The 16,732-nt window shown below is 43.0% G+C and overlaps 1 protein-coding gene across 3 annotated transcripts in view; it reads left to right on the top strand.

Annotated features, from left to right (window-relative positions):
• pak4 (p21 protein (Cdc42/Rac)-activated kinase 4) overlaps window positions 1–16,732 on the top strand; it is a 39,824-nt gene that overhangs the window by 13,649 nt on the left and 9,443 nt on the right. For 2 of the 3 annotated variants that reach the window (XM_034701004.1, XM_034701005.1), the window contains exons 2-8: window positions 7,543–7,782; window positions 8,800–9,008; window positions 10,901–11,108; window positions 11,470–11,703; window positions 12,000–12,458; window positions 12,728–12,861; window positions 13,515–13,641. In XM_034701004.1, coding sequence (XP_034556895.1) covers window positions 7,579–7,782; window positions 8,800–9,008; window positions 10,901–11,108; window positions 11,470–11,703; window positions 12,000–12,458; window positions 12,728–12,861; window positions 13,515–13,641 — 1,575 coding nt within the window. In that variant the 5' untranslated portion in view covers window positions 7,543–7,578. The remainder of the gene's footprint in view (window positions 1–7,542; window positions 7,783–8,799; window positions 9,009–10,900; window positions 11,109–11,469; window positions 11,704–11,999; window positions 12,459–12,727; window positions 12,862–13,514; window positions 13,642–16,732) is intronic. The other variant, XM_034701006.1, reaches the window with a different exon arrangement.

Here is a 16,732-nt window from a genome sequence, read left to right on the forward strand (position 1 = left end):
TACGTGTTGGTGCTGATAGAAAGTATCCAGAGTATATATTCAGCTTAGAGGAAAGGTTGAGGAAGAAGTTTCAGAGTTCGAGAATGAACCATCTTCCTCACAAATTCAGTATTTATTCATTCAATCATTCAAGTGTGTTTACAGCGACCCTCTCAAGCCCTGAGTGTTATTAGTGTCTTCTTAGGAACATGGATATGTGTGGTATTTCTCAAAGCAGCCTCAGACAGAAATCATTAGAGCAGAGTGATGAAATGTGTGATTCATGCTTTCTTTTCTCATGAAGACGACGTGTTGTCAAAGTCATCAGGTGTTGCCTTTTTCTAAAATGTATGACATGACTGATACCGATACGATGAGGTGCTTGTTCCTGTGAAATACACAGATCTACTTCAGCTTCTCAACAAATACAATCACATGTTTGATCCATTGTTCCTTTATTTTGTTTGAGACTCTTCCTCCCCTGCATAGTTTTCTTTGAGGGTGCAGCTAATGATCTTTTTTTATAGTTCTCAGATTTTCAGTGCAGCTTCTTCGTAGCTGGCTGTATCACTGCAGCTGAATAGATGCTGCGCCTGGAGGAGGTCTCTCTGAGCGTGGACCACCCATGTGCAGTCCTTGAATCAGGCCAGAGGACAGCAGCTTCATCCAGAGCTCATCAGCCTGACTCTGGCCTACTGACAAAACAGGCTTTCTCACTGTTCAGCCAGGCATACACGGGCCGCAGAGGGAGAGAGAGGGAGAGAGACATTTAGTGTAAGAGTGAGAAAGTAAAAGTGGGGGTGGGGGATGCAGAGCAGGGAGAAAGTTTGAGGGGAGTGGTGGTGGTGATGAGATAGTGATTGATTTTGAGTGGGAGGGGAGGGGAGAACACAGGGAAGCTCTAACTACAGTGATTGTTGTGTTCAGGGTGGGACCTGCTGGTTTTACTCAGAGAGGAGGGGATCCTTTTATAGCCTCTGCTTTATGAGTGTGTGAGCGGGTGGTGCTGAGATTTATTTATATGAATGCATCACTTACACCTTGAGTTTGATCTTTACAGGCTTTAAAGTATGAAAGTGGTTTATATCAGGGTGTTGGACTCTTGATTTAGTGCTGCACTTTACTGGTTACCTCATAATTGGTTGAACCGTCTTGTGTCACACTTTTATAGGGAGGATATTTGTCCGATGATGTTTTCTTTTATAGACACATGAAAAGCATCATCAGGTGTTTAAAGTCAAGCTGAGTTTCCAATTTATAAACATCAGAGAACGTCTGAGACATGACTTTCCCATGTGAACAAAGTATCACCAGGTGGTGGAGGAAGCAGACACCTGTTGCTCTCATCCTCTCGTCTGACACTGAGGTTCTCTCAGTGCTTCCTGTTTCATGCTGAGGAGCACCTGCTGCTGAGTAAATCACTCTCACTAGCTGCAGCTCACCTGTTCCTCTCACACCTGTCTCACTCTGTCAGTCAGAGGGCCACAGGAAAATACATACAAGAAAGTCTGTTTTTCTGTCTTTTTATTTAATTTCCCCAATTTGATGTTAGATAGAAATTTGATAAAGTTGCAAAAGTTATCAGAAAATGAGACATCAATATAATACCCAGCACTTAAAGCTCATCTTTCACTTTGTTTTGATAAAGACACCACTTTTTGATTTTGCAGACTTTGTCACTGTCTCAACCTGCTTTCCTTTTTTTTTTGTTTTAACTTTATTTATAATTTTTTCTTAATGTTTGAACAAGTAAATACATGTAGAAACACATACATGAACATCCCCAACATCCCCCAAACTTATTGACACCCTGAAAGTTTATAAAACAAGACAGGAAGTGACAAATAAAGATAAAAAAAGAAACTTTTTTTTTTGTTTGATAATTATCATTTTAATTATAATAGCAATTTTAATAATAATAATAATAATAATAATAATAATAGTAATAAAAATAACAATAATAATATTTTTTATAATAATAATAACAATTATAATAATAATAATAGTTATAGATAAATAAGAATTTTGTAAAAATAAATAAATATATATAATAATAATAAATTAATAAAATAAAATAAGTAAATAACAGTTGTTACCAATAATGGTAATAAAAATAACAATACTATTTTTATAATAATAATAATATTTATAAATAAATAATAATTTTGTCAGAAATAAAATAAGATAAGTTAATAACAAGAGTGTAATTACATGGTGAGCATTATCCATAATAATAAGCAAGTCTGTATGGAGAAAAAATGATCAAGTGCAAGAGTGTTAACCTGCTTTCTTTTAACCGTCACACATCTCACTCTCTGTGAACCTCTGTCATGGAAAATATATAGAAAAAACAGCTGCTGTGTTTTTGCAGGGAGCTTTTGAACTCATCAGTCACTGGACACGTATCCTGCTGCAGCGTTTGTGGCAGAAAAATAACAATATAGAAAATAATCTGTACTTTAGTGTTCATTCACATACCTTGTTTTAATACCATGTGAGGCTCATTGGTTTTATAAGCAACTTTTAGCATTCTGATTTAATTCTTAGTTTAACTTTCTGTCAGATTTATCGTCCAGTTAAATAAAGGCTGCAACCAGCTGTTATAGTCAGCTTTAATTAACCGCCTCATGTTTGATTTGTGAAGAATGTAGTTGCTGATCAGTGTTTCCAAACGCTCATGATGATGTCTTCAAGTCTTTTGTTTCATCCACTCTCAAAAAAGTGAAAGTATTGACCTTAATGAAGCTGGAGTCAGAGAAATGTGACTTTCTTATCTAAGCCTGATGCACATTTTCATCCCTCATGGTTAAGTGCATTACAGAGAGGACATTACACGCATGCTTCTAACTAAACTCAGTCATATCAAGAATCTTTGAGGTTGCAGTAATCTGTTGGCTGTTTGCCGTTTTGGCCTTCAGAACATTCAGACCTTATCGTGTCTTGGCTCTCGTCTGCAGAAGTGAAATCTTGTTTTCCTCCTGCAGCCCTCGGGCTCAGAGCTCCAGATATCTGAACAGGAATCTGAGAAAAGCCACAATCCTCCGTGATTCACAGCCAGACCACTGTCTCAGTGTCTTTCTGTTTCCCCACATGACGATGTTTCACGCTGATTTATGGTCTGTTAAGCTGCGTATGCTTTCAATGAGATATCTGGACTCTTACAGTTCCCTCCTGACTGATAGTGGATCAAATAAAGGGTTCACGTACATATTACTGGATGTTATTGTTCTCTGCAGGTGATGAGATGATTTCTCCAGCCTCCTCCTCTCTGCTCTTCATTAATTCAATCCTTCCTCACGGCACTTCTTTCCTCTCTGTGTCCCAGAGTTGGGAGGCATTGATTGGCTGTGCTGCTGTCTCAGCTGAACACTAATGACAGGCCTCTGCAGTGATTAATACGCCTCCTCTGTGCTGTCACTACACTCATTATGACTAGGAAGAGGCATTTATCACCAGTGTTGCAACCTCGCTGTTATGAGATAGTTTGGCTAATGGTTATAAATTCCACAGAGGGAAGATTGGAGGAGATGAAACTTTTCTTTTTTTGTTGCATGAATGAGTTTAACATGCGTCTCAGCCTGGACCTGAATCCACTCTGTTACTGATGGGTTGAAGATTGTAAGACTTGGAACCAGCTTTACAGTCAAAGGAAAGTCTGTTAGAGCTTTTACAAGTTTTACCTTTTTAATTTAAGGATCTGCTCCTTTTTTTGTAATCTTATTATATTAATGAACATTTCAGCGTTGCATCATTGTAAATATGCCAGAGTTAGCCATAAGGCTAATTTTCATCCAGGTCAAAACAGAATTCATGGAGACAACACTTGATTATAGCATGACAAAGAAAACAACAATACATCACAAGAGCACATATAAGTTATACAAAGGTGCAAGTAAAGTATTAAAGTGATCGTGACAAGGAGGTTCATGCTGCTGGACTGTAGATTAGACCAGAGGGTCCCAAAATGGGGGTAGGGACCCCTTGGGGGGGTCGCAAGACACTGATGGGGGGGACAATCATAATTTAGAATGATCTAAAATTGCAGGTTTTATCCATTGTTGTAAACATACAAAAACATGATGATAAAATCATGAAATTAAAAAACATTTCTTCTTTACTTTGTTGCAATTTGACTAGAGATGCACCCAAATGAAAGTTCTTGGCTGAAACCGAAAATGAAGAAGCCAAGGCCGAAAACCAAAACACCAAAATAAATTATTATGCTAATTAATAGTACCATTGCATTTCTGGCTCTGACTGTGTACTAACCTCACTAACATCAAGGATCTCATTGAACATATCAGACAACGAGGGTGCGTCCCCCTCATCTGGTTCAGAGAGACGAGTCCTTTTTCCTGCGCTCTGTTCTTCTTCCTGCGCTGTGCGCTTCTCCGTCTCCAAGCGGGTTCTCTGCATCCATCGCGACCTGGATCATTTCTGGTGCACGCTGCTTTATTCCCACATCCAAGTAATGATCTTTATAACGCGGATCAAGTACAGTCAGGATGAAGTGCAGAGGATCCGAATAGATGTGCTGACAGACTCTAACTCGGGGAATCCACAGGATGCGTGTGCGCCGCGTTACGGCTGCGACACGGCTCTGCTCCGTCCCGGGGCTTTCGCCCTGGTCCATAGGATGCGTGTTTGGAGCGGCGCGCACTCCGGAGCAGGAAACTCAAGATCCCTCGAGAACTCCAAAACGCGCGAGAACAACACAGTATAAACTTTTCCTCGTCCATGGTGTCGGATATCTTTTGAGACTGACGTCTGGCCCGATGCCACAGGTTATGACGTAATGTTGAAGAAGTGGTGAAATTTACGATCTTGTGTTTGCACATGGTGTTTATTTTGAAAGTGAGCGGATGTTGCATACGATCCTCGTGCCTGACTTCCGGGATAGTTCGATCATTTCTGTGTCGATTGACGCGTGCTGGGCGCGGGGAGCGGCGAAAATAGACTCCCCGCGTATCTCTGGCAGAGCGGCGCGGCGGAACGCTCCAGAGACGGAGCTGAGACGCGCCGCAGCGCGCCCTGTGGACTCTAGAGCATTGACTTGAATGGGAACCTATTTGCTGCGACGTGCGCGGCGCAGCCGTAACGTAACGCGACGCATCCTGTGGATCTTGGGCTTAAGAGTGGACTTTTCATCGTTATCACTCAGTGGTCCGTCTCAACCTCGTTGCTTAGAAGACGCTTTAGTGCTGCAATTAAAGGAAGAACAGATGCAGACATGTTGGCCCTTATCCAGACAAGTGCGTGCTAGACGTGGTTTTTGCTTGTGTCATCACAACATTCAAGTCTTTCGGACGAAAATGTTCAGTGGACGAATTTTCGGTGCATCCCTGAATATGACCCCTGAGGAAATGATGCTTCCTACAACGTTTATTAAATGAAGAATGAATATGTAGGTGTTTGGATTGGCCTACTAGTTCTTGTATGCAACTCCGAGCAACATTGAACCACCCCAGGACAATGGGGGGTCTGCAGTCTCCGGCACTGTTATTTTGGGGGTCACGGGCTAAAGAGTTTGGGAACCCCTGGATTAGACAAACGAGGAAAGCTTAACTCTAGCATCCTTCATTTTTTAAAACATCTCTCAGCCTCTCTGATGATCAAATCTGAAACATCTGCACATGAATCCATAATGAAACTGATCTGTCGCTGCAGCTGTAATGTCCAAGCTAAAACATGAGATTTGATATGTTTTTAAAAAGTTGTGATAAGACGAGAAACATGCTGCAGATCATTAACATATGAGGATAAAAACCATGTCAGCATCTGGTGAACTTTATGGGGTGTTGTGTGTAAGTTAGACTGCAGATTTATTTTCATATTTGGTTCCTCATGAAACACAGACATGTTGTTTAAAGCTGCTCATTAAGCTATCACCACGCCTCGTGCATGACGCAGACCCTCCAGATATTGGAAGTGTAAACACACATGATGAAATCCACATCGGTGCTGGTTTCTTTGTGTTGTGTATTGGAGTGTATGAATCTGTTTACTGCAGAGTTGTGTGTTGAAGTTCTGTCTCAGCAGTGTTGTTGGCTGTAAACCCTTTTCTCTCAGTGTGTTCCAGGGCGGGTCCTCCTCCACTTCAAACACTCCCGCTGTGAAAGACTTTATTAAAACTGCGGACAGCGTGACTCATGCCCTCTCACTTCTGACTCGCCCTCACCGCCCGCTCACACACACACACACACACACACCCCCCGTCCCCCTGCCCCTCTCGGCTGCACACATCTTTTCATGCCTTGTTTTTGATTCTGCTGTTTTTGTCCTCGCTGTTCTCGCTGCCCCACCACTCCCGTTCCCTCCTCTGGTCAGTAACACAGCAGGACCTGGCTCTGCTCATGACACACAGATCTATAGCGAGCCTCTGTTTGACTACTAGGAGTGTCTCCTTTGAATCCCACTGGCAGCAGCAGGGTGAAGGACACTATTCAGACCCGATCTAAGAGAGAGAGCTGTGCTGCAGAAGACAGTTTGTGAATCAGGTTGTTTGTTTCCTGACACACAGAACTGCAGCAGATTTAAATCACTTCACTGAATAGAGGCAAAACAGTGGTGATGCAACTTCCCTGTAACTGATTCAAACTGAAACAGATAAGAAGAAGGTGGATTTCAGATTCAAGAAGGAGTTTAGATTAGGGATGCAAATTTGTATTTTCAGTGATCGATCTTTGGAAATGTTAACGACGTCGGAGAAAAAAGAAGCGCTCGTGGAGACCTGTCACTCAGCCGCAGCCCAGAGCTGCTGTGAGCAACACCTTCAATCAGCTGATTCACATCAAAACATGCTTTAAAGTTAAAACACCTCCCTAATAGCTGAACCAAATATAAGACCACATGATGTTTGACTTCTATACGCAGGAAAACCTTGAAATGAAAGAAGGGTCTTAGTTGCTGGACTATGTTTCTGCTGTAGTCCTCAGATTTTTGTCATTACATGCTCTTCAGATAGAAGTGCCGGAATTCGCTCTACAAGGCCTCTCCTCTCACTTTCACACACTGATAAACTCAAGCCTCAATTATTATTAAAAGAAGCAAAGTCCAGAATAGATTATGCATCAGTTTTATCTAAAGGAGAGCTGTCATCAGTCCGCTCAGTGTTCATGCACAGACCACAGACTGACACCTGAGCTGAGGCCGTTCAGTGTAGACATGGAGGGTTTACAATGAAGATGCAGCTCTTCCATTATCTCCCGCTACAAGCTGGGTGTGTTGTTGGGCCTGTGAGGACGTATGGATTACAGGCTCTTGTTCTGTCGTTGATAATGGGAGAGCAGGAGTCATCTTATTGTTGAGCACACTGGTGACCTTCAGTTAAAGGTCAGTGCTGCGGTAAAGCCAGAACAATAGTGACCAATCAATGAGCTGGAAATAATCCAGCTGGGATGAAGTTTGTTGGCTGAAGAACAATTTAACAATCCACTTTAAATCTGCAGACGATCACTGACTGGATGCATGAGAGCGTTTATGTCCCATGTTCAGATCATTTGCATATGCACTCAGTATTTCCTTCTCACCTCACTCCCTCCTCTGCTTCCTTCCTCCCTGCAGGTCTGATGCTTGGCTGCAGCTGCCTCAGCCGCCATCATGTTCACCAAAAAGAAAAACAAGTCTCGCATCCAGATCTCAGCGCCGTCAAACTTCGAGCATCGCGTCCACACAGACTTTGACGAGCAGGAGCAGAAGTTCGTCGGATTGCCGCGACAATGGCAGTCGCTCATCGAAGACACGGCCAAGAGGCCCAAGCCTTTCATCGACGTGACTGTCATCACTACTGTGGAGCCACGAAAGGTGGGATGAGCAAACATCACATATCACTTATATTTAAAGGTGACATATCATGCAAAATCGACTTTTTAACAGTTCTCTACCTGAAATATGTGTCCCTGTCTACAAACCCCCTGAAAAGTAAAAGAGTCCATTCTGCCCCTGTTCTGATTTCTCCACCTTTCTGTAAATGTGTGCTGAAATGAGCCGTTTCAGTTTTCAGTGTTTTTCATACGTCACAACGACATCCAGTCTGTAACAGGAAGTCAGAGCTCGGAGCTTGTTCAGCCCATAGACTGTATAAAATACAACTCAACCCCTCCTCCGTTTTTCATTACCTGCACACATGTGTGCTAACAAGGAGCTTAGGAGGGAGGCATGCTAGTTGTAGGCTGTCTTAATAAACACAAAGGTCGGTTTGACTCCCCACGTCTGCAGATTTGAAGATCTAGTGAATGATTTTTATTTATCATGGATAAGTGCTAGCGCTAGTTAGCATAGCCACATAGCTACATGTTCGTTGCTGTGTACCAAGACACACGTCGACATACTGATAAATAAAACAACAAGAAACACTAAATCTGTGACCAATGGTTCAGAAAGGTCCTGCTGCAGGCGCCTCTCCATCAGGATCAGATTCTGGATCAGATTCAGAGGGTTGAAGTAACGTGATCTCTGAGCAGCCATGTATATTCAGCCAACATGTAAACATTAGATCAACGTGCTGGAGAGCCGAGGCCACATCCACTTCCTGAGGGGGCGTGGTCAGAGAGAAAACAGCCTGTTCTGAGGAGGACTGAAGAAGAGGGTTTTTCAGGCAGACCAAAATCTGATTTCAAAGTGTTTTTTTGAGCATAAACTTTAAAGACATGTTTTGGGGACCTCTTAGACCAATATATGTTGATGAAAAAAGCGTGATATGTTACCTTTTTAAAAAATAAGTCATGCAGAAGACTTACACATTAACAAACCCTGCACTGCCTTCATTTTAATGACCTTTTCTACTATATTTACCCAAATCTATCTTTTTCATTTCTTCAGACAATTGTTCGTGGCAACAAGCTCGGGGTGGACGGCTCCCTGACCTGGCTGTTGGATGAGTTTGACACCATGTCTGTCACTCGCTCCAACTCCCTGAGACGAGGCAGCCCCCCCACACACCCCCGTAAGGACTCATCAGGAGGAGGAGGAGGGCAGGAGAACGGAGACCCTCACCACAGACACTACCCACATCCCGACAGACAAGAGAGGTGAGCAGAGTGAATTTAAACTTTTTTATTAGACTCCACCAACAAAACAACAATAGAGCCATTGGACTCAGAGGCAGATCTCAAGCACAAATATTTCATAAAAGAATTAAAAAATGAATAAAAAGTCTATGAATTCTTGAAGAGAAAAGTTAAAATTAAATTAAAAATAGAAAATTAATATATACATGAAAAAATAAGTAAGTTTATTTATTCAAAATAAAGAAATAACAATAAATAAATTAATAAATAAAATTAATTAAATAAATGATAATTAGAATTAAAGCCGCAAGCGGCGATGTGCGGGCCCTCGTTCAAGCACCGCCTGATGTGCGCGACTCCCTGATGTGCACGACCGCCTGATGTAAGCCACCGCCTGATGTGCTGCAGGTGTTGCTGTGCTGCCTAGGCTGAAACTGTGAGCTTACCTGTGCAGTTATCAGCATAGTGTACATTGCAGTACCACCTGTCACCAGTAGGTGCTGCCGTGTCTTTAATTATGTTCTGAAGGATTGTTCATAACAGATCATTATAGAAAGAGTTGTGATCACAAGCATGTTAAAAACATGTTCTGAGAGTAAATACTCATTGTGTCCATTAGGTGGCGCTATTCAAATGACAAACATGTGTATGTATATGAGTTCAGGCTGGGCCCATGATGAAACACGTCAAATTTGGAAGAGATCGGAGATTGTATGTAAATGTCAGTACCATGTATTTCCTGTGGGTGGCGCTATGGCTGTAGTACATAAAGGAGTCCATAGGTGTGTTGAGGGATGGACCCTGATCATGTGTATGTAAGTTCAAACAAATTGAACACTGTATGAAGGAGCTATAAGTACTTCCTGTTTCATGGCGAGACATCAGAGTTTGAGGCGTGGCCACGCCCACACCGATTGACTTAGGAAGTACCCTTTGACAAATCTTCATCTGCAGTGTGACAACTACATTGTGTGCGAAGCAGGAGTTGATTGGACAAAAACTGTAGGACATGTGATTTTCTGCTGCCAGTAGGGGGCGCTATATGATATTGGTGATTATTTGCCTATAGAGGCGTTCAGGCTGGGGCACTTATCATGCATGACCGGTCTGGGCCTGATCCATTATTGCATATGAGAGATATTACTGTTTAGAGATTTTCAAAATGTCCTCCAAATGTAGCGAGGTGCCACGCCCACACCGATTGACTTAGAGAAATTCTGTCTGATACCTTTTGATCGTCAATGTGTCTTCTTCAAAATGTGCGTGGTTATGAGTTGATCGGAGCAAAATTGTAGGAGGAGTTTACACAAATACATAATCTTGCAAATCGGGTCAAATCAAAATGGCCGACTTCCTGTTGAGATTTCACCACGACGTCAAGAGGCTTTTTTGTAGATCTTGGCATGACACCTATCCAAAAAAAATTTGATGCATGCATGTTGAACCGTCGTGAGGGGCTGGCCCTCCGAAATTTTCAAATTCAAGGGGGCGCCGTTTAGCCATTTTGGGGAATTTTTTTTCGGGACCACAAAAATGTCGAATTTTTCACCAGGCCTGGTGCATGTGCAGCGGTTGGGGACTTTTGCACCGCGTTAAGGCAAGCACATTGGGGTTTGAAAAGTCGGGAGAAGAAATAATAATAATAATAATAATAATAATAATAATAATAATCACTCGGGTTTCAAGAGGGCCTTCGCCGACATTGTCGGTGCTCGGGCCCTAATAATAGAAAATTAGAGACATAGATGCAACAAACTTTAAAGAAAACTAAATAAATAAATGAAACTATAATAATCATCAGAGTGAATCTGATCTCTGCTTGTTTCCTCAGCTCAGAGATTGTATCATTATAATGTAATGAGCTGTTCCACCTCATCCACCTGTCCTGACCTTTGTAATGCTCTGTATCTCAGGGACCGACCCAGACCAGAACACCAGGGTGGAGGTGATCCTCGTCAGGGTCAGCGAGCGCTCCGTCCCCCAGGGCGGGATGAAGGAGGTCAGGGTCGGCCACAGCAGCAGCCTCGAGGCCAAGAGCCCAGTCGGGTCCACAGGGACAGACCAGGCTCAGGTCCTCCTCCTCCCCCTCACAGAGACAGAACGCCACGGGACAGGGACCAGGTAGGTTCTGCTGATGTGCTCGGGACCCAGACCCTCATCATTTATCTGTTTAGATTCAGATTTCTTATTCTCACATTGCTTTGATATGCTCGATAGGGCTTTTTATTCTGCTGATAGTATCTTCAAAGTAGATCATCATGCAGCCTCAGGATGTTTGTGTTTCTCACTGAAAAGCAAAATCGTCTTTCTTCATTTCTTAACAGCCGTCAGTGATAATCAGCCTGAGATTTATTTGCTTTATTTTGACTGATTCATCCTGCAGCTGAACTCCTCATGTGACCATCATTTATACATCCTCTCCCTCCCCCATTTTTCTTCTTTCCTGCCTCCTCATCACTTAACCAAACCTCCTCTTCTCCAGGAGCAGGCTTCCCACAGAGACCAGCCCAGTGACCCCAGGCCAAAGTCCAGCTACGTGGTGCGGGACGGCAGCCCTCAGTCCCCCCGAGACAAGAGGCCTCTCTCTGGGCCCAACATCCGCACACCGACCATGCCGGTGACGGATGGGGTGATAAAGAACACACAACAGAACACACGGCCGTTCAATACGTACCCGAGGACGGACAGCGAGGGCGGACGCAGCCCCACAGGACAGGTAGGAACACCTGCATGAGCAGCCAGGACAGGCACAAGGAGAGAGTGCAGACCCTGGGGAGAATATTGTCAGAGATAAAGGCAGGCAGGTTCAGTTTTAACCTCTGGCAGATGGATGGTAGCTTCTCTCCCCAAATGCTTGTACGTAGAGGTCCTGACTTTGTTTCAGTAAACCAAAGATTCTTCCTTATATTAAAAACAGTAAGAATCCAAATACTCCAAATCCAGATAGTTTCTTCCAGACTGTTTTCATTTCTTTAATTTGTTAGTAATGATTTTCTTCTCTCTTCCTTCCAGCCGGTCCGTCACCATGAATCTTCCCCTCAGAACGGTCCCACCGGTGGCTCCGCCCGCAGTTCCTCCGGCTCCAAACCCCCTATAAGCCACCCACACCCTCTCCATACATCACACCCCAGCCTGACTCCTGAAGCCACCCAGCACCCACACACCCCTCACCCTAGCGTCCCCGCCCCGCGTCCCCCTGTGCCCTCTGGACCCCCAGCGTCAGGCGCTCCCCCTCAGGGCCGCTCGCCGCAGAGAGAGCCTCAGAGGGTTTCACACGAGCAGTTCAGAGCCGCACTACAGATGGTGGTGGACCCAGGCGATCCACGGACCTACTTGGATCACTACATTAAGATAGGGGAGGGGTCCACTGGGATCGTGTGCATCGCTACAGTGAAGACCACCGGGAAGCTGGTGGCTGTGAAGAAGATGGATCTGAGGAAACAACAGCGCAGAGAGCTGCTCTTCAACGAGGTGAGGGCTCATGTTTGAGGACTCTCTGAAAGCTTGCTGGATGCTTTACTGCACTAACATCTGCATTTTAACATAAAGTTTAAGATTCTACTCTCTTCATTTTCCTGTTTTCTTTACATACTACTTGTTTTTATTGGTGATGTTGTCTGGAACACGTCTGTTAAAGATTCCCTTCATCACATATTTCCTGGCTAATTGAAAAAAAGGAGCCATCTTGGTTTTCACATGAGTTTAGTTCAAATGAGTGTTAATCTTCATGTCCTCTGCAGGTGGTGATCATGCGGGACTATCACCATGAGAACGTGGTGGAGATGTACAACAGCTACCTGGTGGGAGACGAGCTCTGGGTGGTCATGGAGTTTCTGGAGGGAGGAGCGCTCACTGACATCGTTACACACACCAGGTAAAGGAGGAAGGATTACAGTGTGTGTGTTTACTGACAGAGTCTTGAAAGTTTGGAAAATACTTTGTTCTAATCATCATATTAACAAGTCACAGAATATTTAACATGCATCTTATGGATGTTTTGTCTAAAGCAGATCTCTAAATATTTTAATTTAGAGATCTGACGGTTTTGATGTGATGATAAATCATTAGAGAGCCTGAAAAATCTTTGGTTTAAGTTCCTTCACATTTCTTTTTATTATAACCTGCATCAGCTCTTCTATATAGAACACTGCATCTTTAATCTTTAAGGAGTTTCATCGTCTCATGTTTCATAAAATAAATACTCTAAGTGTGTTAGCCTTTTTATTTCTGCTCAATCGCTATCATCTTGCATCCTTCTTCTTCTTTCCTCCCATGTTTGAACTGTTTCCTCCACAAGGGGGCGATGTTACCTCATAAGTGCACAAACAGATTCATCCCCATGGCCTGTATCATTTTACAAGTTCCCCATCACAGCAAGCCTTTTGTTGATTTTGTAGGAAAATATTCTTTCTTTGTTGTTTGTGACTCTTTATAAATACACCTCACTACACACTGATCCAGGAAAACACATTGTTAAATGAATGTTAGAAGACTGAGCTGATGTTTCTCTCTGCTGTTTCTTTGCAGAATGAACGAGGAGCAGATCGCCACCGTGTGTTTGTCCGTGCTGAAGGCTTTGTCCGTCCTCCACACACAGGGTGTGATCCACAGAGACATCAAGAGCGACTCCATCCTCCTCACTCATGATGGCCGAGTATGTCACAGATTCTTCACACTGATAACTTCTTAATAATCAAAGTATTGAATCTCAGAGCATGGAAAGCAGGGAAGGAAGCTTTTAAGAAGAATAAAAGCTGAAAATCCTCCTTTTGTAATCAGAATGAGAAATACTTCATTTATCCTGGGGAGGGAAATCCAGTCATTACAGAGCTCTTATAAACAGTATGTAAGAAAGTCAAAATATGAAGAAGGAATAAAATAAGATAAAAAAATAGAATAAAAGAAACAAAAAAAACAAAATAAATAAATAAATAAAGATGGAATAAAATAGAATAGAATAAAATAAAATAAAGATCAGATAAAATAAAGTATATACAGAAGCGCAGAGTAGTTATGATTACCTATGTACAAAATGTCAGAGGAGTGCAGAAAACTTCTCTTTTCGATCACTTTAAAGGACGAGAGAAATGTTTAGTGTATTATTTCAAGGTGGGAAATCAAATCATGAAGTTTTCTCTTCAAGTTTTTAGCCGCTCCTATACCTCAGACCTCATAACTGCAGCGGAGACAGACTCAAGCATTTCAGGCCTTAGTTTGGTGGCAGACATCTTGTCGGAAGTGATTCTTCATATTTATCCAGAATTCTAGATTTCACTTCCTGAGAAGTTGACTCACCAGAATAAAAATAATGCATGAGGATGTTAGCTGGTTTCAGTTTGACCTCAGCCTGCGTGAGGCCGTCTTGACCGTATGTGTTTGTGTGCCGTACTGTAAACATGCTGCAAAGAACGGTCACAAGAGACTGTTGGCTAACTCTGATGTGTTGCAACTGTAAAAGTATGACGACGGTATGAGCTCTGTGTTTCAGTTTCAAAGGCAGACCAGGTCACAAAAGTTCAACCTATACGTCTATACGTGTGTGTCATAACCTGCCATGCACTCTTTACACTTTCCAGTATTCTGCCCTGGACCAGTCACCTCCTGATCAATGAGTAACATACGTCGTGGATGTGTTATGTTTAAATGACGAGGTAGTCTAAACTGAACTGTGATGACTCAGTGAATCCAGTAATGAGTGATGGTTTGAGCTTTAACTGAGCGTCTGCTCCGACATATTACATGTTTGCTGATCAGAAAGGCTTTTTGAGTTCATACGCTTCAGTCCGTCTCCCATGATGCAAACACTCTGCAGACCTTCACCTACTTTAAGAAGAAATAAAGGAAATTGTTGTTTGGAAAGAGGAACTAAGAGCCTCACTTTAACCACTGCTTATTACAGAGGCTGAGTCTGTTTCTATATGGTAACAAGCAAGTTTCTGCTTTTTACAGAAAATGAAACCAGAACGAAACCCTGATGTGTCATAGTCGACCTCATTATATGGTCTACGACTTCACAGCTGTCAGTCTGGGTCCGGGTGAAGTGTTTGCACACAGAACTTAAACATGGCAGACAGTGTGTGTGTCAGGTGTTGCTCTTTACTTGTCTCTTCTGCAGAATGCACACATCTGTGGTCTGCTGAGGTTTCAGCTGCATCATGAACGCCTGAGTCAGCAGATCCTCTTGTTAAATGTCATTAAGGCTTCGTCGTAGCTCAAGACTCCATCCACATCAGTCATTTATGGAGGATTTTATTGGTTGTATAAAATGAAAACCCTTTTTTTATGCATAACTAAAATTATAAAGTACTTAGTCTCAAGAGTGGACTTCAGGGACAGATGTCAGGATCTCAAACAATCAACAATCATCACTATGTGTTCCTAGCTGGGAGATCATTACAGTCATTACAGTTGCTCTATACACAATAAGTTATACAAATACAATAACAAGCTATATAGATAATAAATACATGGTTGAAGTCCCTGGAGATCAGGAAGAGGGCACTTTGCTGGTCTGTCTGGAGTCTGTCTATGGCAGCGTTGAGAACGTTGGACGCCGTAGTCGGGTTAGCAGAGGGGGGATGTACACACCTACCAGTATGACATGTGAGATCTCCCTGTGCAGATAATATGGTTGGATGCCCACAGCGCTCTCATTGCTATCCCGGTCTGCCCGGACAGTCTGGAAGCCGTCAATGGAGACGTTGTGGTCGGGAATATCCTGATGCAGCCACGTTTCCGTGAAGCACACCATGCTACATTCCTGAAACTCCGTCTGACTCCCGTCTAGTCCTGTTAGCTCGTCCATCTTATTATCCAGAGATCTCACGTTGAACCAAGATGAGAGAGGAGAGACACGGCTTCTATCTCCTCTCCATAAACCTCCGTCCTCTTAGACCAGCTCTCCTCCCTCGTAGTGCTATGCCTCCTCTGCCTCTATGCCTCCTAAATCTCCAGAGTCCTGCAGGAACATCCAGCACCCCAAGCCAATGATGAGTAAAAACCAAAACAAAGCGTAACGCAGAGTAAGAGTTAAAGTTGGTGATTTCATCGTGAAAAAAGGTCCACAACTCTCACCAACAGAAGGCCAAAGGAGGTCACAACTTCAACAAACTGCCAGAGAAAAATCTGACAAAGTTTGATGAAGAAAGTGAAGAATGAACGAAGAGGAGCGACTCTAACAGGCTGCATGCACGGTTGCTGCATGCACAGCTGTGAGATGAGGATACATGCTAGCACTTGTTAAAATACAGATGAAGACCCAGTAAAAACAGTCTCTGAATTAAGATGATCTAAAGTGATGAAGGTCAAACGTTATGAAAGTAACTTCCTCATCCTTCTGAAGCTCGTAAGTTTCCTACATGTCCTACAGAAGTGTTCTTTTTTAAATGATTGAGCACATCCATTATTTGGTATGCAACGTTTTTTTCTCACCTCCTATGTCGCTGATATGTGCAAGTCACACATGTGCAGCTGAGGTGAGCTAGCATGAGAAACCACAGCCTCCCTGATGACAGCATCCAAGTGTTTGTGGTTGATGTCTCTTTATGAGCTGCGGTTTCAACCTGAGCTTCAGTCTGCAGCAGCATGAACGGCCAGGCAGACATGACAGTCACACTGGAGGGCTTTTATCTGCATGCCTGTGCTCTGTGAGGCAGAAGAAGAAGAAGAAGAAGAAGAAGAAGCAGTGCTGGAAAATGTATCCGCTGAAATGACTTGAGTCCCTAAAATAAGACGGTGATTCCAGA

Source organism: Notolabrus celidotus, chromosome 14 (genome assembly GCF_009762535.1).
Source record: "Notolabrus celidotus isolate fNotCel1 chromosome 14, fNotCel1.pri, whole genome shotgun sequence".
Taxonomy (NCBI): Eukaryota; Metazoa; Chordata; class Actinopteri; order Labriformes; family Labridae; genus Notolabrus; species Notolabrus celidotus.